Raw genomic sequence first — 22,001 nt, 5'->3', positions numbered from 1 at the left:
GGAAAGTGGTATCTGTGAGGACCAGAGCTTGCAGCCATGTCTGGTCCTCAGGAGGGCCGTGCCGGCCCCACCTGGCAACTTGTTCAGAATGTGAAGTCTCAGATGCCATTCCAGACCTTTGGAATCAAAATCGGCATTTGACAAGATTCCCTCAGTGGCTACGTACTCAAGTTTAAGGAGCTCTGTTCTCTAAGATTTCTTCCAGCTCTGAAAATAAAATTTAGGAACCTGAGTATCTGTTTAAAAAGGTCTTTGAGAAAAAAAAGAACACCTTTCTTGCCCAAATCCTGATTCACGAATTTGCCAAAGAGGAAAGAATTGGAGCTGCCTAAAAAGAGCTAACAGTCACACTGGCTGGTGGGTTGGATTGTCAGCCCACAGTGCAGAGTTGCTGCTTCGATCCCAGGTTGGGACACAGACAGGGACAGCTCAATGTTCTTGTCTCTCTGTATCTCTCTCCCTGCCTTTCTCTAAAAGAAGGGGAGGGAGGGAGGGAAGGAGGGAGGGAAAGAGAGGGAGGGAGGGAGGGAAAGAGAGGGATGGAGGGAGAGAGAGAAAGGAAGGAAGGAAGGGAGGAAGGGAGGGAGGGAGGAAGGAGGGAGGGAGGGAGGGAGGGAGGGAGGAGGGAGGGAGGGAGGGAGGGAGGGAGGAAGGAAGGAAGGAAGGAAGGAAGGAAGGAAGGAAGGAAGGAAGGAAGGAAGGAAGAGAAAGAAAGAAAGAAGAAAGAAAGAAAGAAAGAAAGAAAGAAAGAAAGAAAGAAAGAAAGAAAGAAAGAAAGAAAGAAAGAAAGAAAGAAAGAAAGAAGAAAGCTAACGATCAGCAGAATGGCTGCACCTCCACAAGAGGAAGAAGAAAGAAACCGGCAGTCACCTGAGGGCGACGTGTAAAATATCAGCACCGGGAAGGTGGTGCGAGCTAGTGCCTGTCCCTCAGCATCTTGTCAACTTGGGGCATTCGGTCTTTGCGTAAAGATCTTCGGAGAAGAGAAGGTCTCAATTTTCTGTGGCAGCAAATGGATTGCATTTATTGAGCACCTTCTCACCAGGGCATCTGAAGGTGCTTGCTCACCCTCCCCACGTTAAACCTCCACAGACAGGATGCTCAGGCAGGTCTTTTATTCGAGTAGGAAAAATGAGAAACAGATTGGAGAAGAAATCAAGGCCACACTCAACAGTGACAAGAAAGGCAAACTGGAACATCAGCCTCTGGGCTCAGGATCCAAAGCTCTCTTTGGCGACTTGAGCTATAAAATTAGAGGGATTGTATTCAGTCTTCTCACTGCAGAAGGTTTTGGTGTCTTTAGGTGACATGCTGTTTTCAGCACAAAAACAAAGGGGATAATATTAGAGCCGTTGTTTCTTAAGAAAACATGTGCCTCTTATAGGACAAAATTGCAGTCATATATCTTATTTAATTGATATTAGGTTTTATTGCTGAATGTTAAATTTTTAATGTGTCCATAAATCTGTTTCTTACTTTCAGAGAATTATCTGTATTAAGAACAAACTGTACAGGAGAAGAAAAAATAAATCCAAAGTGTACATTATTAGTTTTTTAGGAAGCAAGCAAAATGGTACTCATAAAGGGTAGTAGAAAAAAATAAAACAGCTGGGGTTTCTGACTTGCTTTGGAGAAAAATCTGCTGATTTGGTGCATGTCCGTCCAGAGCCAGCTATTCTGAGGCAGGAGGGAAACGCGCAGGTGGAAGTGGGTTTGTGACACACAGGTCGGTTCTTAAACAGTCACTGGCGGAAAGTGACGTGTGTTTCCGGGAAATACACAGTGAGTGAGCATCCCGTCACATCCTCTGCAGGAACAGCCTGTCACACATCACGAGTCGGGGAATCTGGGCCCAACGTAGGGGACAGGGGACTGGCCAGGAGTCAGAGAGATCTGGTCTGAATCCCACTCTGCTGCCTACTCTCCGTGTGATCACTGACACATGTCCGTGAGCACTCTGAGCCTAGTGTCCCCTGTGTGAACCCAAAGAGCACCGGTCTCCAGAGGCTGCAGGGAGATGCTTTGGGTAGAGTGTCTAGGATGCAGTAAGCCATTGATACCTATTAGTGTATCAATTAGTCAGTAATGGTTTGGGGTCAAATCCAAAACCATGATGAACAAAGCACATGGACGTGCCTAGAAGGAGCGGCAGCACCTCCGACCTGCTCCGGTGCTGGTTGTCCTGACCCCTGACCCTGCCCTCCGCTGACTGCCCACGTCCTCCTGCGCATGCGCGAAGCAAGTCCTGCTTGGATTGGCAATGGTGGAGAAGGCTCAGAGCACAGGGGCCCAGCAGCGAGTTCCAAGGTTGGAGAGGTCTGGGGGTGAGGTCAGAGCACGGGAACACCGCCAGCCTGCAAGCCAACCTCTGGTGCCTCAAGGAAGCGAGCTTGCAGGAAAAAAAAGAACTACATGCCTTTGCTGGTCCCCATTCTAATGATCGTTCCAATTCCCTTTTCTCCTGATAAAGAAGAACATTCTCTTAGAACATCTTAAATCTCTGATAAGGCCAGTCTCATGTGGTAATGTTCTTTCTTCAACACTTAATTTCTCCCTATATCTCTTGTCTGTGCTAAGCACAGATTACATAACAGAAGCTGCAACCCCTCTATAGTATGGCTGGTGAAATGTTCACAGGTTTGTTTCTAGCCTGCCTGTTTCCGCCCTCCACTAACTGCATTCATCATTTCCTCGCCTGGGTGTAAGTCACTGGCTGGGGTAGCATTCAGATACTACATAAATCCAGCCGCATCAGATCTGATGTGAGAAGAGGTTTTTTTTTTGAACTGTTTTAAAATTGATCAATGTCTTCATTAAAATCCCATACAGATGGTATGTTACTCATTAGATATTTTCATGTCAATCAAGAAAGAAACAGCTCAGATTGATTTTCTATCGTTCCAAATGAACCCAGTTCATCACAGACCTAAATCTGCCTGACTGACAGGGTGGTAGCACCCTAGAGTATCTTTGTTTAAAATATGCCACATTGGGGGAAAAGAAAAAGTGAGTGACAAAATATGTTTCTTTCTCTCGTGACAGTCTCAGGAGAGAACGCATTCAGAGCGGAGGGGCAGGACGGGGGAGTCCCCGGGGTTACAGAGCAGACATACAGCACCCTCAACTCAGTGCCACATTTAAGTCCGAGGCCCTTCGTATGTTTTCTGGCCTGTAAAATTAGAGCAAAAGAAAATAGATGACTATCAAAAAGTGATCTTACACAATGCAGTTTATTGAAACATTAGCCTGTCCCTCAGCCTAGGGTTTGTTTCCACTTTAAAGACCCATGAAACAGTATTGCTGCTTTTATCAAGTAATAATCACTGGCTAACAAAGCAGCTCCGAATTCAGGGGTTTGAAATGAAAGAGTGCCTATCACGGTACAAGTCAGTGACCAGCTGGTGGGCTGGCTGGGGACTGGCTGGTCCGGGACGGTCTCATTCCAAGGCTGGCAGTTAGCTGGCTATTGGCTGAGTTGATTTAAGAAACTGGTCATGTGTCCAGTCTCTCGTTATCCAGCAGCCCCGCCTGTATATGACAGGTTGAATAATGCTCCCCCACCTCCCCGCAAGGATGTCTGTGTCTGAATGCCCAGAACATGTGAAAATGTTACCTTTCATGGTAAGAAGAATTCTAAATGTGTGCATAAGTTAAGGATTTTGAGATGGGAGATTTTCTAGGCTTATCTGGATGGGTCCAGTATAACCAGAGGGGTCCTTATGAGAAGGAGGCAGGAAGATTAGGGTCACAGAGAGAAGATACAAGGACGGAAACAGAGGTCAGAGAGAAAAGAAGAGGCACCATTGTTAGCTTTGAGATGGAGGAGAGTCCACGAGCCAAGGACTGCAGGCAGACTCTAGGAGCCGGAAAAGGCAAGGAAATGGATCCTCCCCTCAAGCCTCCAAAAAGAACACACCCCTCGGAACCCATTTTAGACTTTTGACCTCCTAAACTAAAAGAGAACAAATATGTCTTTCTATAAGCCACCAGGTTTGCAGTAACTTGTCACAGTAGCAAGAGGAGACTAATACACCTGGACTTAAAAGGTTAGTAATCGAGTTCCAAGAGAAAGGCAGGAGTGAATTATAGACTCAGGATCCACACACTGTTGCTTCTGTCACATTTTATTGGTCAATGATGTCACAAGGTCATCCCAAACTCAAGGGCTTGAGAATAGAGCCTACCTCTTGATGGATTCTATTTCTCTCACTCTTGTTGGGAGAAGCTGGAAAGTCACTTTGTGTGGGGGTGTGGGGACCAAGAAGGGTAAAGAATTATGATAGCCTTTCTCTGCAATGAATCTATCACCATGCCTTTTATAAAGTGACAGAGGACATTCAAAAGCAACATCTGACTCTGGTCTCTTTTTCATTTCCAGGGACCCAGGGAGCATGGAGTTCTGGGACTCCAGCACCGATATCTTCCTAAATCTTTGGGGAATGTATGTGTCTCTGAGAAGCCCTGGATGGATGGACTTCATCCAGCATTTGGGAGTTTGCTGTTTTGTGGCTTTCATTTCAGTGGGCCTCCTCTCGGCGGCCTTCTCCTGGTTTCTGTCCTCGTTCATAGTCTTTACCACCTCCTGGGTGATCGTGTGTGTCCTGCTGTGCTGCTCCAAGCACGTGCGATGTTTCCTCCTCCTCTTCTTCCTCTCTTGTGGCCTGCGTGAAGGCAGGAACGCTTTGATTGCAGCTGGCACAGGGATAGTAATCTTTGGACACGTGGAAAATATCTTCCACAACTTTAAAGGTCTCCTGGACAGTATGACTTGCAACTTAAGGGCAAAGAACTTTTCCGTACATTTGCCACTTCTGAAAAGGTATATTGAAGCAATTCAGTGGATATATGACCTTGCCACTCACCTAAGTCTATTTGATGACCTTGTTTCTTGGAACCAGACCCTGGCAGTTTCTCTTTCCAGCCCCAGCCAAGCCCTGGAGGCACAGCTGAATGACACTAAAGGCAAAGTCCTGGGGGTCTTATACCAGATGGTGACGGCCACAGAGGCATTGTCCTCCTTGGGTCAGCAGCTACTTGCCCTCGGAGGGCTTTTGCTGGTGCTACTCGGCACTGGCCTCTTCATGAAGCGATTTTTGGACCCTTGTGGTTGGAAGTTTGAAAACATCTACATCACCAGACAATTTGTTCAGTTTGATGAAAGGGAGAGGCATCATCACAGACCCTGTGTCCTCCCGCTGAGTCAGAAGGAAAAGAGGAAGTACGTGGTCATCCCGTCCTTGTGGCTGACCCCTAAAGAAAGGAAAAACCTGGGGCTGTTTTTCTTCCCCGTCCTTACCCATCTCTACGTCTGGGTGCTGTTTGCAGCCATCGACTTTCTGCTGTATCGGCTCATTTTCTCAGTGAGCCAACATTTCGAAGGCTTGCCAGCGCTGGAGGTCCACCTGAAACTGCACAGGGAGGTAGGCCCTGGCGAGCACGTGTCGGTGTATCTGACTGTGCTGGTCTGTTTGGGAAAGGTCACCGACTTCCCAGGGCAGCACAGTGTTGACCACTTTGGGGTTTCTGGTGCCTGGCACAGTGCCTTGAACATAGAAGAAGTCCACCAGACGTTGGTTAAATTGAAGTCCTTATGTTAAAATGTATTGTTCTAAAAAATTTTGGGTCACTGTATGAGTTGCTTGTGGCTGCTATAACAAATTACCACCAAATGAGTGGCTTAAAACAACAGAAATTTATTCTCTGAGAGTTCTGGGAGCCAGAAATCTGACATCAGTGTCACTGGGCTGAATCAGGGTGGTGCTGGCAGAGCCACACTCCCTCTGGACAGGCAGGGAGAATTCGCCCTTTGCTTTCTCCAGCTGCTGGGAGCCATTGGCATTCCCTGGCTTGTGGTTGCATCGCCCCATCTTTGTTTCTGGTTTCACGTTTCCTCACCAGTGAATAGAAAACTTTCTCTGTCCCCACTCTGAAAGGATGCATGTGACTGCAGTAGGGCTCACCGGAATAATCCAGGATAATTTCTTCATCTCGAGGTCCTTAACTGAATCACATCTGCAAAGTCCTATTCCCCCCCCCCCAAATAAAGTAATATTTATAGATTTTGGGATTAGAATCTTATATCATTGGGGGAACTCTTTTTACGCTCTGAGAGTCAACAGAATAGGGATCTTTGATGTGTAGCACGGAGCTGATTCTCAGGTAAGCGTGCCTGGCATGAACCCAAGAGGCTAGATTTAGGGCCCGACTTCCTCTCTCCTCACACTTGCCATGCAAGGAGACAGTGAGGGCTTTCTCTGAATGAGAACTTCTTTTTTTGGCACCCTGCCTTCTTCTCAAACATAGGAGGGATCCTAATGCATCAGCAGGGTGTATAAGAGGATAGCCATTAAGAAGGGGCTCTAAGTAACCAAAAAAATACAGCCACTGCTGGTGCCATGAAAAAGTGGAACCAGCCACACTTTTGTTTTTTAGACAACTTAGGTCAGTGGTTTCAACCTTTGGTGTGAAATGCAGTCTTCGGAGTGAATGCAGAGCCTTGGGCCTCAATTTGCAGAGATAGTGTTTTAAACAAGGGAGAACTTTTAATCAGCACTTCATGTGACTTTCAAGTAGGTGGTCCATAGATCACATGTTGAGAAACTCACGTTTCTCAGGTGCTGCTGAGCAAGACCTCTAACCCAGCGGTCCTGGATGTGGCCGCAGTGTCATCACTGGGGGCTGGACAAGCTAACAGGTGAACAAACCCGATGCTCCGGTGTGGTCCCCAGATCTAACCAGACTGGGGTGCGGCCTGAGTGAGGCGTTTGTAAAAACTGCCGAGTCATTCCAACGTGCGGACAGGATTGAGAACCACCACATGCTAAACCCACCACCCAAAGAATGGCGCCCTCGGATAGACCCGTGCAAACCGTAATCGGCCAGGACATAGAGTCCCCGTTAGCTTGTGCCTCCGGAGTCCTGGGCAAGCTGCCTGCGTCTCCTCTCTCCTCACTCCACTCTGCGGCTGTCTTCCCACAGAGAGACCGTGGTGTTGTGCGCGCCATCTTTTCTTTTTCCATGTTTCCCTGTGGAAATTTGTGATCGTGGGGTCGTTTCAGAGGATCTGGAGATTGTCAGACACTTGTCCTATTTTTTTTGTAATGCAGAGACTGTGCAGCTGGTGCAGGTGAGAGGTGCACGTGCACCTGTGTGTCGTATGACCGCGTGCGTTCGTGTGTTTGTGTAGCATGTGTGTGTGAGAGAGGCGTTCATGCTGGGGCAGAGTTTACTAGCCCAGCAGCTGCGGTCACAGGTCTGAGTTCCCTTGTCGACTTAGAGCTACTGTGGGTTGTGCTGGATGCGGGGAAACCGTAGAGGGAGGGCCTGCGATCGCCCCTTGGGAGCCCGCCCTCCACTGTCTCTGGGCTGGGGGCCTCCTGCTGCAGCCCCGCGTTCCGGCTGCTGGGCCCGGGCTCAGCGGGTCAGCCGGGCTGGGCTCCTGCCCCCGGGTTCAGCGGGTCTCCCGGGCTGGGCTCCTGCCCCGCGCACCTGGGCTGCTTCCCGGGGTCTGAGCTCATCACTCGGAGCACTGCGTCCCCTGATGAATTCACCTGATTACAAGAACCCTGTTGCTCGAGAGCAGGAACAGAGTGGGTAACGGGAGCTGGGTTTCAAACGGAAGTCAGACGAGATTTGCAGGCAGGCTGGATCCTGGGGCGGCGGCCAGCAGAGGGGCCTCTGCGCGCCCCACCTGCCTCCTGTTTCTCTTTCTCATCCCCCCCCCCCCACCCCGCTCTCCCTCTTTCTTTCTTGTTTTGCTTCTCTCTCATTTATTTCTCTCTCGGTCAACACCCATGCCTGTTTTGTGAATTCTCACCATTTTAGACAGAAGAGGAAAAAAGTTCTGCTTCTGACAAAAGGCCCAGGAGCTTTCCAGTGACAACGTCCTCACGAATTCATTGATCGGTGTTGGGTCCTGGGGATGCAAAGATTAGATCCGCCGGCAGCCACGGAGGGGCTCACGTGCTGGGTGGGGGAGGCCAGCTCATCCGCTCACAGGGAGCCCGGGACGGGGGGCTCTGGAACAGGTGTGAGGAGCAGCCTGCTGTGGGGGCTCCTCTCAGACTCCCTCCCGCGGAGTGGGGGACACCGTGGCCCAGCAGCCGCCCCGAGACTGGCAGTGCCCTGCCTTGACCCCCGCTGCCGCTGTAGGCTCTGGTCTTTTCGTTGCTGTCCATCTGCAAAGGAGAAGGCAAGTGGGAAAGGATATGCCAGCTCAAGGTTTCACGGATGTGCCTCTCCCACTTCCATACAATTAATAACAAAGATGGAAAATGGCCTGAGTGAGCTAGCTGGATGAGTGAGCATTGCAAGAAAAATAGTCCTAGTTGCTGCTCATTGAGCTCCTACTGTGTGCATAGCATTTGTCTGGATGAACTTTTCGGGACTGAGGCCAGAGCAGGTCCTCTTCCCATTACTCAGTGTTGTCGGGGCAAACTGTTTACACAGGAGAAGTAAACACATTTTAAAACATCAGGGTACCATTTAGTATATTGCTTGGAATTTTGAGCAAGTTCATTAGTCTTCCACATTACCCTCTACCAACCCTGTACAACAATGTTGAGTCAATCTTTATGAAGCCCTGACTCCCAACTGCAAAATCCCTGGTTAGATTCTCAGACTAAATAACGTCTCCCCAGACCGGACACACGCTGCTTTCTTATTGCAGGATTTCTCATCACTGACTCAATTGATGTGTTTGTTTCTTCAGTAGTATTAAAAAGAGTGCACTCCTTTGCTCTGGGGATAGACATCTTTAACTGTAGGCAAAGTATCTTGATGAGAGAAAAAGAGAGGTAACATAAACACCTTTCATTGCTCAGCTATAGTGCTGGGGAAATTACAGATTTCACTTCACACTTGTATAGAGGTTCTTGGTTTGGGATTTCCAGGCTCCACACAGGTATTAGGGCAGATAAAGGTGCATGGTGTTCTCTGGGTGCAGCTGGGCTCGTTTCTGAGAAGCCATTCGCCTCTGCCTGGCTCCAGGACTCTGGGGTGCACAGTGATAATAACTTACTAAGTACTTCAGTCTGTAAAGTTAATGCTCCATCTCCAAGGTGCTTCATTTACACTGGGAGTAGTTTATTCATGGGCAGGATCTGCTCCATTAATTCCTGTTTTACCAAATTAGAAAACAAGTCCACTGAGAGATTAAATGACTTTCTCAGGTCAGGGAAAAAGAAAGAGCTGAATCAGCATGTACTTCTGCTGGTGGTGGCTTGGCTGGGTAGTTCAATGTCATCTTCTGTCCTCTGTGTCAGTCTGCTGAGGGCAACTGATTTGTTCTCTTGCTTTTAAGCAGAAAGGAGTGCTCCCCTCCTGAGCCTCCAAGAAATAGAAAATGTCCTATTTTGAGATCTCTAAATATAGAATTTTAGAGCTATCTTCAATAAATACTATTCTTAGTATTTTTATACTAAGAATAATTCCTCCTCCCCAAGCTCTAGAATGTTGACTTAGAACATAATTTAATGCCTCTACATTTGTGTGACCTTGTGGTCTGATGGAGATAATATGACTGGAGTCCTAAGGGGCTGTGCTCCAAACCCTTTACTCCCAGTTGAGCTAAAACCTTCTTTTATTAATTCCACATGCCCTAAAGTGTAGAAGTAAGTGTTATATAAAAATGGATTATGCAGTCAAATTTGTCAGGATAACTGCTGGCTGAAGTTAAATAGGTTTCTCTGCCTTCTTCTCAGCACCTTCAACAGTCTTATGAGCATCGTGGCTCTCCAGAGAAGGGACAAGTAGGCAAACGTATTTGGTACCTTCTTTTTTATTTATTTATTTATTTATTTATTTATTTTTATTTGTGGTTTTTTTTTTCATTTTTCTGAAGCTGGAAATGGGGAGGCAGTCAGATTCCCGCATGCGCCCGACTGGGATCCACCCGGCATGCCCACCAGGGGGCGATGTTCTGCCCCTCTGGGGCGTCGCTCTGTTGCATCCAGAGCCATTCTAGAGCCTGAGGCAGAGGCCACAGAGCCATCCCCAGCGCCTGGGTCATCTTTGCTCCAATGGAGCCTCGGCTGCGGGAGGGGAAGAGAGAGACAGAGAGGAAGGAGGGGGAGGGGTGGAGAAGCAAATGGGCGCTTCTCCTGTGTGCCCTGCCGGGAATCGAACCTGGGACTCCTGCACGCCAGGCCGACGCTCTACCACTGAGCCAACCGGCCAGGGCTGGTACCTTCTTTTAAGGACACTTATATTTCCACAGACCCAATTTTGAAAAGGCTGAAATAGTTACAGATAAACCTCACCTCTTCCTCTTTACACAACACACCAAAGGAACCACAGTACCTCCTTCCGCCAAAGCTCCCTGCCTATTTTAAGACAAATGATATGGGTTGCAGGTCAGTATTGAGAAAGACGAGGAATGGGTATGAAATGGCATGAATCCTGATGATTTCCTTCTTTCATTCTAGGAGAGAGGAACTGAAAACATCATCCATGATTCTTCCTTTAATATATCACTCTTTGAACCCAATTGCATTCCTAAACCAAAGCTCCTTCTGTCTAGAACCTGGGTTCCTCTTAGTATTATCCTTGTGATACTAGTGGTGCTAGGACTGTTGTCCTCCTTTCTGATGCAACTTAAAATCCTGGTGTTAGGATCCTTCTACCCAAGCGTGCAGAGGGATCACATTCAATACCTGCATGAGAAGCTACTGAAGAAAAGGTCCAAGCAGCCAGGAGGAGAAGTAAGAAGGCAGCTCAGTCTGTACTTCACAAAGGTAAGGCCAAGGTGAGGGTATAACCTATAGTTAAGGAAATGTTGAGTTTGAAGGGCAAAATGGAATTTCAAAGCACTCTTCAACTTCACATTAGGGTTATGTCCTCAACAAAAGATGGGATGCTGTGGGATGGTAAATTAACAGATATGCATGGCTAAGGCTCCCAGCTTTGTTATTTTAAATGCTTGTCTAGAAGATTCTGCCAGATGTCCTCTAAACACTGATTTTAAGTATTTTTAGTCATATTACAGATAACTACTGGGAAGGTCCTTTGTAATGATGACTAAAGGGCAATGCCCAATATGGAGCTACTTTACCAGGTCAAGAATACATAAATAACAGAGAGGGCAACATCTACTATAGCATGGTAAACTCCAAAAAACTTACTCATTCTCCCACATTAAAAAAATATATATGGTACACAGATGATGATAGGTGGTCCCCAACCTTCTTTGGGCCACAGACCGGTTTAATATTAGAAAATATTTTCACGGACCAGCCTTTAGGGTGGGACAGATAAATGTATCACGTGACCGAGACAAGCGTGAAGAGTGAGTCTTAGACAGATGTAACAGAGGGAATCTGGTCATTTTAAAAAAATAAAACATCATTCAGACTTAAATATAAATAAAACGGAAATAATGTAAGTTATTTCTTCTTTCTCTGCGGACCAGAACCAAATGGCCCACGGACCAGTACCAGTCCGCAGCCCGGGGGTTGGGGACCACTGATATATATGATATGTATATATGTTTATACACATATATGGTAGCATAATGACTTTCATACACATATAAAATAAACAATTGTTAAAGATTTTATTTAACTTATTAATTAAAGAGGAAACAGTAAAAAATTCCAACCAATTCAAAGAATAAAGTACACACATATTTAGGCCGCTGAGAATACCTAAACGGATTTCTTTCATAGATGCAAAACTGGCTTCTTCCACAGGGTGGATGGAAAGGTCAATTGTACTCTACAGGGTAGAATTTATTTGCAGGTCCATGGACAAGAATAATTTGCACTATTTCTATCAGCTATCTACAAGGTACATAATTGGAAAACAGCTCATAGATAATGAAAGACCAAGATAACCTACAAAGATAAGTTTTTCTGGCCATTTCAAAGTGTTTTGCAGTTCTTGCTGACACCAGCAGCCCCACAATGAGAAGTTTATGTCAGAGGTATCTGAAATGACTTTAGTGTTCATTCATTCATCTTTCTGTCTCTTCAGATTAATTTCTGGCTTCCGGTCCTGAGAGTGATTAGAAAGAAACAAGTGGACCCTGCAAGAGAAGACAGCCCATGGGAGACCCGCAGGTGGTGCGGGCCATGCGTAGCCAGCAGTTCGCAAGCCCGCTGACGGTGGTCACTCCTCACGCCCAGCATCAGGGAACTAACCCGAACATACCTCAGGGGTCTGTGTTTGTGGGCCAAACTACTCATCTTCCTGAGGCCACAGGGCTACCAGGTAAATGGTTATGCTGTCTATCTTCCAAACAAGGGACATATTTTAGCCTGTGTCACAATGTAACAGGACTATAACCAAGTCCTCTGAAGATAAGTCTCAGCTTAGAGTAACAGTCAAGGAAAAAATCAGATAAAAAATCAACATCTTGACTGCAGGCTCACAAGCAAACACCAAGGAGAACGTACATACATAATGCCAGTAAAATATCGTTCATCTGTCCTGTTCCTTCTCCGCCATTCTCAGTGTTGTCCATACCGATTCCCCACCCACAACGGTCCCCCCCCCCCCCCCCCGCCGCCTCAGCCGAGAGCTGTCTCCCAAACATCCCACGCACTCCTACTCTCTTCTCTCCACCGCCTCTGCTATTACTCCCTCTTTATCCGGGCCTCTTGTTTTCCTATCCTATCAAATCCTCGCCACATTTATTTAAGGACCACATTTATCAAAATCATATGAAATGTTGGCTAAAATGTATACTATATGCCAATTTCCACTGTACTCTAACTACCTAGGAAGAAGAAAAACCTCCTTTAATACTGATTTTATTATCTCTAAAGTCCTTGAATGGGGAAGAAATAAAGATTAATTTTTTAAGAATTTCATTTATTGATTTGAGACAGGGGGGAGTGGAGAGAGAGAGAGGGAGGGGGTCAAGGGAGGAGGGAACAGAAAGCACCAACTCTGAGTTACTTCTTGTATGTGCCTTGACCTGGCAAGCCCGGGATTTGAACCAGCAACCTCAGCATTCCAGGTCAACACTTCACCCACTGCACCACCACAGGTCAGGCAAACGTGGTTCTTTTTTAATTTTTATTTTGAAAAAATTTCAGACTTACAAAAAGGTTGCAGTTTTACTTACCCTCCATCCATCATCCCCAAATGTTAACATCTTACATAACCATTACACAATTATCAAAACTAGGTAACTAACAATTATACATGTATCATTTGCAAAGTTAATTGAATTTTTCACCAGTCACCTACTAACCTCCGTTTTCTGGTCCTTGGTTCAATCCAGGCTCACACACTGCATTCAGTTGGCATGGTTCCTTAGTCTCATCCAATCAGGAGTAGTTCCTTACTCTTTCTTTTCCTTTCACAATCTTGGCACTTTTGGAGAGGACTGACCAGCTATTTTGTAAAATGTCCTTTGACTTTAGTTTGTCTGATATTCCATGTAAGTAAGCCCAGATAAAATGTAGTTTGGGCAAGAATACTACAAAAATGATGACATGTTCTTCACAGTGCATATCAGGGGGCATATAATGTTGACATGTCTCATTACTGATGAGGTTATCTTTCAACTTAGTTAAAACAGGGCTACCAGATTTTCCCAGTGTTACCGTATTTCCCCATGTATAAGATGCACCCTTTTTCGAAAAAATTGGGGTCTAAAACTGGATGCATCTTGTACAGTGGTTGTAGACATTTTTACTTGCACACCTCTTATACACGAGAGTGTCTTATCCATGGGAAATACAGTAAGTTACTATATTATCCCCCTTGTGATTATTAAGTATATTGTGGGGAAGTACTTTGAGACCAGGCAGACATCTTGTTTTTCATCATACCTTTCCACTCTGATTTTAGCATCCAGGGTTGCAAAACCATGGCAGCCAAAGAGTGATTTCTATTTTTGTATCTTCCCCATTTATTAACTAGAGGGCTACACTATCCCCAGAAAGAAACCTTTTTATTTTTTTAACACATATGATCTCATTTATGTTTCATGACAACCCTGTGAAACAGGTATTATTATTTCCCTTTTATAGATCAGAAGTCTCACCCTTGGAAACCCTGACTTGGCTGGCCCGGGGTGGGCCCTGGACACTGACGTGTTTAAAGCTCCTGGGCAATTCAAACAAGGCAGCCAGGGTGGAGAACCAACATCCCAGAGAGTTTTACAGAACTGCGGGTCTTTTGATTTAGGCCTTCGATGGTGAAATTTCCCTTACAGCAGGAGCCTGCATTAGAAATGTGTCTACTTCAGCATTTCCCAAAGTGTGGTCCTCGGGCTTCTAGTGCCTTAGTTGTTCCATAAAATGAGTTATGTGATGTTAGTAAATCTATACTATCTGCCTTCTAACCTTGAAGATTCATAAAACTGGCATAATTCAAACTTTGAGGAATTTCTTTTAACCTTGTTTCACCCAGAATTTCCCCAAATTACTAAACTGTGGAACAATTTTACCAGTAATAACAATTATCATCCCTTGGGACCAGCTATACAGCCCAGCTATACTTTGGTAAATGCTGATAAAATTGGCATAACTTTAAACCAAAAAATAGATCAGAGAGGGTGAATATGTATTTATAGTTTTAGCTTATTTAAATATTCTGATGATTATATGCTTTATGTGTTTTCTAATCAAACAAGTGTATATATTAATAAACTGGTATGTGTGTGCAATTTCGTATGCATTTTGTATTTATTCTGCCCACAGAGAAGGGATCTTCCCCACATTAACTAAGATAGAAAATCAACCGCTCAACTTTTAGAGAAAATTGGATGCTATTGCTTTTCTAAATTCTACTAATTAACTAACTTACTTTCCTACCTAACAACATCACCAACTTCTACTGCAAACATTTGAACAGGGCACAGAGAAATCGTTGGTGCTGCCCATACAGCTCAGCATGGTGCCTGCCTTGGGCACACTTCCGATCTAGTCAAGAAGACAGGCGCTTAGGAGTAAGCAGATAGCAGCTGTGGGTGAGTGCCCCCTGGGAGGCCGCACCCTGATGGAGCCATGGCCAGGATCTCCGCCCTCGCCTATTATGAATGCCCAGTTTACTCCTCCTCTCTATGAGGAGGGCACTAGAAAGATTGATAAAGGGGTTTTAATTTCCTTTAAATTAAAGCGACTTTTCTGAAGTAGCATAATCTCTTTTGTTTCCAACAGACTGTGACTTTGAACCGTTCCCGACACTTCTGGAGAGTGTCTAGCTGTCTTTATCTGTTAGGCCAGCTTGTCCTTAGGCTGAAGGGCTTGCCCCGATTGGAAGGATGGCCTGGCAAAGAGGTGTTGTCACAAAAGGCAAATTTGATCTTGAGAATAAGATTTAGACTCGCTCATTAAGACCAATCTAACTTGGGACATAAAATGCTTGTTTAATCGCAGGTTATCCACTTTAGTTTAAATGAATGGTTAAATTTCTTGAGACATTTATTGCGAAATGTGCTCTGTTAATCTTATAGAGGCAGAAAGATACTGCCCACAGTAATTTCATAGAGCTTCCTTTTTCCCCTCAAATGCTAATGGCTTACAAAAGTATATTGCATTACAGTCTGTCACTATTTCTCATCTCATGAATCCCAGCTTGGTGGCTGTATTTTGTCAGGGTCTTTCAAGTGCCATTCTGATGTACTCATAGACTCTATACTGGTTGTCAGCTGTGTTTCTCTCTGACAGTAAGATACAGTAATTCCAAACACCATTGTCATAATAGATCCTTTTTTTTAAAGTGAGAGACAGAGACAGAAAAAGGGACAGGAAGAGAGATGAGAAGCATCAATTCTTTGTTATGGTACTTTAGTTGTTCATTGATTGCTTTCTTATATGTTTCTTAACCACGGAGCTCCAGCCAAGTCAGTGACCCCTTGCTTAAGCCAGGGACCTTGGGCTCAAGCCACTGACCATGGGGGTCATGTATGACCCATGTTCAAGCCATAGTCCCTACTTTCAAGCCAGCAACCTCAGGGTTTCGAACCTGGGTCCCCTGCATCCCAGGCTGATACTAATATCCACTGCACCATCACCTGGTCAGGCCATAATAGATCCTTTTATTGTTCTACTCAGGATGTTAAGCATTGTCTTTCCTTCTTTTTGATTTGATATCTGCTGTTTTCTGTGTTAGGCCTTGATCAACCCTAATAATAATAATGGGATATGTTGATATCTTCCCACATTATGTATTTTTGTCTTAATTCACTTGAGAGAAAAAAAATAAACATATGTTATCATCAGGGAGTAAGAACTAGCTTTGCCACCCAAAGTTAGCAATAGTGACAAAGACAATTGAAGTCAATTATTTTATTTAACTTATACTATAGAACAGAAAGGAACTGGCTAAAAATATTATAAATGTAGGTTGAGTTTGGTTATATAGCTACCGTATATTTAAAAGCCTGTTATATTAGGGTAATATAAGCCCCAGCCAATGGGGAGGAAAGATTTAAATTAATGGGTGACTGAGACCACCAAACCTTCAGTGTCCAAAGTTTTAATCACTAATGATTACAGTAACATTTTTAAAAAGCAAGAAAAGAAAAGAAAGGGAAATGAATAAAAAAGTACAAGGGATAATAACCTTTTATCACCTAAATTCTGGGAGTCTTTAAACCAGTGGCGGGATTCAAATAATTTAACAATGGGTTCTCTTCCCTAATGACTGTTTTAAGTATTAAAAAAGATATACCAAAAAGTAGTTTATTATTTCATGTGTTTAATACTTAAATAAGAACAATAAAAGAGGCACACAAAACTAGATTATAAGAAAGAGTTTTAAAATAGTGATAAAAATATTAAATAATACCTGACAAAACACAATAACACTGTTATTTAAGATATTTCCAGTGATAGCTTGCCACTCCCTGGTTGTTTGACACTTTTTCTCTTTACGTTATATATTTGTTTACTGAAGTAATAAATGTGAGGGAATTAAAATGTAGTATTTCATAAAAGGTATAATGAGTTTTATGAAATAAATAAATATTACAAGCATAGTTCTGTCAAATATTTTTCACCTGAAAAAAAAAATATTTTTCACCTGTGGACAGAATGAACAATAGTCCTATGGGTGTTTAGAATATACTGTTGTACAGATGAATGTTAAAAAAGAGTAAGAAGCCTGACCAGGCGGTGGTGCAGTGGATAGAGCGTTGGACTGGGATGCAGAAGGAACCAGGTTCGAGTCCCCAAGGTCACCAGCTTGAGCGTGGGCTCATCTGGTTTGAGCAAAAGCTCACCAGTTTGAGCCCAAGGTACTGGCTCCAGCAAGGGGTTACTCAGTCTGCTGAAGGCCCGCGGTCAAGGCACATATGAGAAAGCAATCAATGAACAACTAAGCAGTCGCAATGCGCAACGAAAAACTAATGATTGATGCTTCTCATCTCTCCATTCCTGTCTGTCTGTCCCTGTCTATCCCTCTGACTCTCTCTCTGTCTCTGTAAAAAATAAATAAATAAATAAATAAATAAATAAATAAATAAATAAATAAATGAGTAAGAAATGTAAATTTGTGATTTCCACATTGGGTGGCTGCCCAGGTGCCCACCTTAGAGAGAACCCTGATTACAAGTGCCATTTTAACAACCAGTTCGCCAAACTCAACAAAAAATTAGATATTGGTTCTGCCGAACTGGTGTGAACCAGCTGAATCCCACCACTGCTATAAAACTCACCTCTGGAGTTAGAAATCATAAGAAATCTGAGTGAATCTGTCATTGGAGGTGTTTTGTGTAAATGCAAATGGGAAGCAAAAAAGGCAATTATAGAAATAAATGCATAACTAGCCATATTAACTCTCTATACAATGAAAGCAGAACACGTTGTGTTACCTTACTGGATGCCGAGGAAATGTGCAGTGTGGTGTGAGGTGTCCTCACCCCCGGCCTCATTCTGCAAAGCCAAGGAATAATGTGTCTGCAGACCACAGCATGCGGCTGAGGGAGAGGACAAGCTAAGAAGACAGGAAGGAGCAGGAAGAACTGAGACAAAGATGCACCTGTCCATTTACTCATTACCCAAAGCTGGATGATCATCTGCTTTGCTTTTCAAAGTTTTAAAAATAAAATAAAATCACAGATTCCCAAACGAAACCCAGATAAACTGACTAGAGAGTCAAGGGAGGGTCGTGGGGACCTGTATTCTAAGGAACTTGACAGTTGCTTGAAATGATTAGGCAAAGCTGCTAACCACTGCTTAGAGATTTGCAGCAAGCGTTGGAGAGGAGAGATTGTTTTTTGTGTTTTTTTTTAAACCCACATCTTCGCAATATCTGTGCAATTAGTTGTGTAGACATATACACAGGACTGCCATTCCAGCTGCTGCTGAAGGAGCTATTAATCCATCAGGTTTCTTCAATAAGGCAAAATGCTAATTGTCAAAACTATATTATTCCCATCTTTGGCAGCCCAACTTCCTCATTGTGTAAATGAGCAACTGAACAAAAATGAAATGAACAACGTCATCATGAATTAGACAAATTTTACCAGTAGTTAACTATCTATGAAATGTGATTTGAGCCTGACCAGGCAGTGGCGCAGTGGATAGAGCGTCGACTGCAATGCAAGAGTACCCAGATTCGAGACCTGGAGGTCGCCAGCTAGAGCACGGGCTCATCTGGTTTGAGCAAAAGCTCACCAGCTTGGACCCAAGGTTGCTGGCTCAAGCAAAGGGTTACTCAGTCTGCTGAAGGCCCGCAGTCAAGGGGGCCTTGACTGCATATGAGAAAGCAATCAATGAACAACTAAGGTGTTGCAATGAGCAACGAAAAACTAATGATTGATACTTCTCATCTCTCGGTTCCTGTCTGTCTGTCCCTCTCTCTGACTCTCTCTCTGTCTCTGTAAAAGAAAAGAAAAAAAGAAATGTGATTTGATACCTAATATTATTTTTAATTAAATTATTTCAATTTAGGGGATGCAATATCACACTTTTAAAAAATAGAAGTTAACCCTGATGTGAAATTACCGTACATGGTACAGTAAAAAAACACAGATTTTTGGAATGAGGAAGGCTTGATTCAAATCTCATTTCTGCTAATTATTAGTAGCATCAACTTAGGGAACTTAGCTCTTAACTCTCTTAGCCTCAATTTTTTAAGTTATAAAATTGGGCTTAAAATAACAATCTGATAGCATCTTTTTCAGGATTAAGAGGTGACACATATAAAGTCTTTCCCAATTAGATAAGTACATGTCAGCTATTTCTTCTTTGTCTTTTCCCATTTTTCCCAGCCCAACTCCACTTTCTTTAACTTTTAGTGATAGAATCTGATACAAAAAGAATACCTATAAAAGCAAACAAACAAAAAATAGTATTTCAGCCAGGCTTGATACACAGCAGGGATTGGCAAACTTTCTGTGAAGAGACAGCTAATAAATATTTCAGGCCTTGCAGCCATGTGGTCTCTATTGTAAGTATTCACCTCTGCCACTTTAGTGGGGCCACAACCATAGACAGCAAGAACATGAATGATCATGGTTGTGTGGCAGTAAAACTTTATTTGGAAAAACAAGCCACAGATTGGATTTACCTGCCTAATAATACAGGAAGACGTTTTGGAAATCCATTCAAAGTCAGAAAAAAATGAATTCTAATTCCCTCTTTACCACCAACCAGCTAGATGACTTTGCAAAAAAAAAGTCACTTCACCTTTCTGAGCTTAATTGTCTTATCTGTAAAGATGAAGGAGCTGCCATCTCTTCCAGTCTGTGGTTCCCTGGGAGACTGCAGTCTCCGAGAAAGAATCCCCAGTAGGCAGTCACCCAAGTTTCAGCATTGGATTTGTTTGTTCTTTCATGGTTGATCAATGAATCATAAAAAACAACAGAAGCTCTTGGGTCATAAGCATGATTTATTGGATGAAAAAAGGGAAAGATAACATTTGGTCAAAATAAATGTTATCTTATCTACAGACACAAAAACAAGCAACATACTTATTAAATTCTAAATGTCATAGGTAATTTCATACTGTTTAAAGTCAGGCCACGAAGTCAGTGGCTGAAGACCTGAAAATGGAAAAGTCTTGCCTTTTCAAAGTGAGCCATGCACTCACTCTAAATGTGACTTATTAATCAGGGCATGAAAGATATAGATCAAAATTGTTTTTCAGAAGGAAATCATTGTGGAAGTATGCCTACACTGAGACAAGGATGTCGTGTGTGTGTGTGTGTGTGTGTGTGTGTGTGTGTATTGTGTTTTTTTTTTTTAATTTTTAAAAATGGATTCTATAGAGAGGAAGGGAGAAGGAGCGAAAGAAAGAAACATCAACCTGCTGCCCCACTCAACCATGCACGTATTGGTTGGTTCGTGTATGTGCCCTGAGGATCAAACCCACAACCTTGGCATAGCAGGACAACACTGATCTACTCCGCAAGGGCAGGGATGCTATATGGCTTGCAAGTGGAAATGCTAATACATACAAGAAAATAAACAATACATTGTTTTCAAACATAGTGAAATAAAAGTGTTGAATTAGAAATAAGGAGAAATGACTTCTAATTGTGGCTCTGCCAGTAACTAGCCTAGCCAAGCCACTGCCTTCTCTCTGCACAATTCAGTCCCTCATAGAAAACACCATAATAGCTGTTGTGTATTTATCGAGTCCTTACTAGGTACCTGCCACTGTTTTTGGTTTATTCTTTCCACTAATCTTTACCAAAGTCTCAGGAGGGCAGTTCTGATGCTATTGCTGTTGTATAGATAAGAAACTAGGTGCCGTCAGGCTTAGTAACCTGTGCACAGCGTGTTCTGGAAGCAATATGTGAACAGTTACTCTCCACTGTGCCGCCTTCCAGAGCATGGTTTTCAGGGTCACTTCCCAGCTCAGAGATCTGGAGCCACACATCGCATCCCCCTAGCAGGCGGTCGAGTTCCCCTCCAACCTGATCCCAGCCTATTTCCCCACTTCAAGTCTCACTTTTCTCTTCCTGAACCCTTTCTTGTATTCTAAACGCTGTTCCCACCCGCCCCGGGCATCACCTGCACTCCCTTCACGCTTTCGCTCTCCCCCGCCTTCTCTCCATTCACTTCCTCTTGTCCCTCAAGGCCTTACCCAATCCGGCCTCCTCCGCAGGTGAGCCCAGTGGGAAGAGCCCGGGGGAGAGTCTTGTAAATGGGACCATGTCCTGGCTCTGTCACAACCTCCCTGTTAGAACCGGAAGATACCATTGAAACTCTCTCGGTCTCAATTTCTTGATCAATTGAATGTTGGGCTCCATTTGAATTTTTCAAACGTATTAACTATTATTACTTTTAGCACTAGACCCCTTCCTCCAAATCATTCTTTAGATCACCAGTTTGCAAGCCAGCAGAGACACAGCCGCCCTCTTTGAAACAGAGTTGGTGCCAGGCCCTGCTTTCCTTTCTCGCGCCCACCTGCGCAGGCGCCGCGGACCCCCGGGTCTGCAGAACCAAGTGGGAAGACGTCGGGCTAACTGACGTCTTTCCTGCACAGCCTTCCCGACTTTTACCATATCGGCATAGGATAGGTCATGCGCTATCATTTACTTGAATGTTCGTATAATCAACTCAACATTTTTACTTTAAAAATTTCATTCTAAAAGGAAACTTTATAACATCATTGCAAACGAAAAAACTATCGTTTTCCATACATAGAAAGTGATATACATATATATTCATACACATCATATTTAAATGATTTATTTTTTGCATGCATATTACACACATAGATTAAGCTCACACTATATGCAGTTTAAATATACACATATAAACTATACAACACACACACACTCACTGAAAAGAAAACAGTATTATTACATTAACTTCCAGGTGAGATATTTGCTTGCCAAAGCTGTCAGCCCACTCTCTCTGTGCTAAACCCCGTGCTCAGGGGTTCTCCCACTGAGGATGAGGGACTGGGGTGTTTCCATATCAACTCCTGCAAGTGCCTGGTTGTGGGTTGCTGCATCTGAGTGGTGTTCGTTCTCTGGCACATCTGGCTTTTCCCGATTCTGGGAGAAGTCCCCAGGCAAAGAGATGTGAGCGTGGCAGTTGGCAGTCAGTGGAGTGCACTGAACTGGTGAGGCCGGGGGTCGGAGCAGCTCC

At 44.0% G+C, this 22,001-nt stretch overlaps 1 protein-coding gene across 1 annotated transcript; it reads left to right on the top strand.

Annotated features, from left to right (window-relative positions):
* Positions 1-4,391: 4,391 nt before the first annotated feature.
* On the top strand, positions 4,392-12,148 carry DCSTAMP (dendrocyte expressed seven transmembrane protein). Its single transcript, XM_066264632.1, has 3 exons — positions 4,392-5,420; positions 10,425-10,733; positions 11,971-12,148. The coding sequence occupies exons 1-3, from the start codon at positions 4,392-4,394 to the stop codon at positions 12,097-12,099; spliced, it is 1,467 nt and encodes a 488-aa protein (XP_066120729.1). The 3' UTR covers positions 12,100-12,148.
* Positions 12,149-22,001: the final 9,853 nt, after the last annotated feature.

The sequence above is a fragment of the Saccopteryx bilineata genome, chromosome 3, assembly GCF_036850765.1.
Source record: "Saccopteryx bilineata isolate mSacBil1 chromosome 3, mSacBil1_pri_phased_curated, whole genome shotgun sequence".
NCBI classification, from domain to species: Eukaryota; Metazoa; Chordata; class Mammalia; order Chiroptera; family Emballonuridae; genus Saccopteryx; species Saccopteryx bilineata.
This window is presented reverse-complemented; position numbering and strand designations above follow the sequence as displayed.

What these genes read in the sequence shown, in the direction of transcription:
- DCSTAMP (XM_066264632.1), top strand. Translation starts at nt 4,392, where the DNA reads ATGGAGTTCTGGGACTCCAGCACCGATATCTTCCTAAATCTTTGGGGA. An exon ending in ACCTGAAACTGCACAGGGAG is followed by an intron (nt 5,421 to 10,424) that starts GTAGGCCCTGGC and finishes CTTTCATTCTAG; the next exon opens with GAGAGAGGAACTGAAAACAT. An exon ending in TCAGTCTGTACTTCACAAAG is followed by an intron (nt 10,734 to 11,970) that starts GTAAGGCCAAGG and finishes CTGTCTCTTCAG; the next exon opens with ATTAATTTCTGGCTTCCGGT.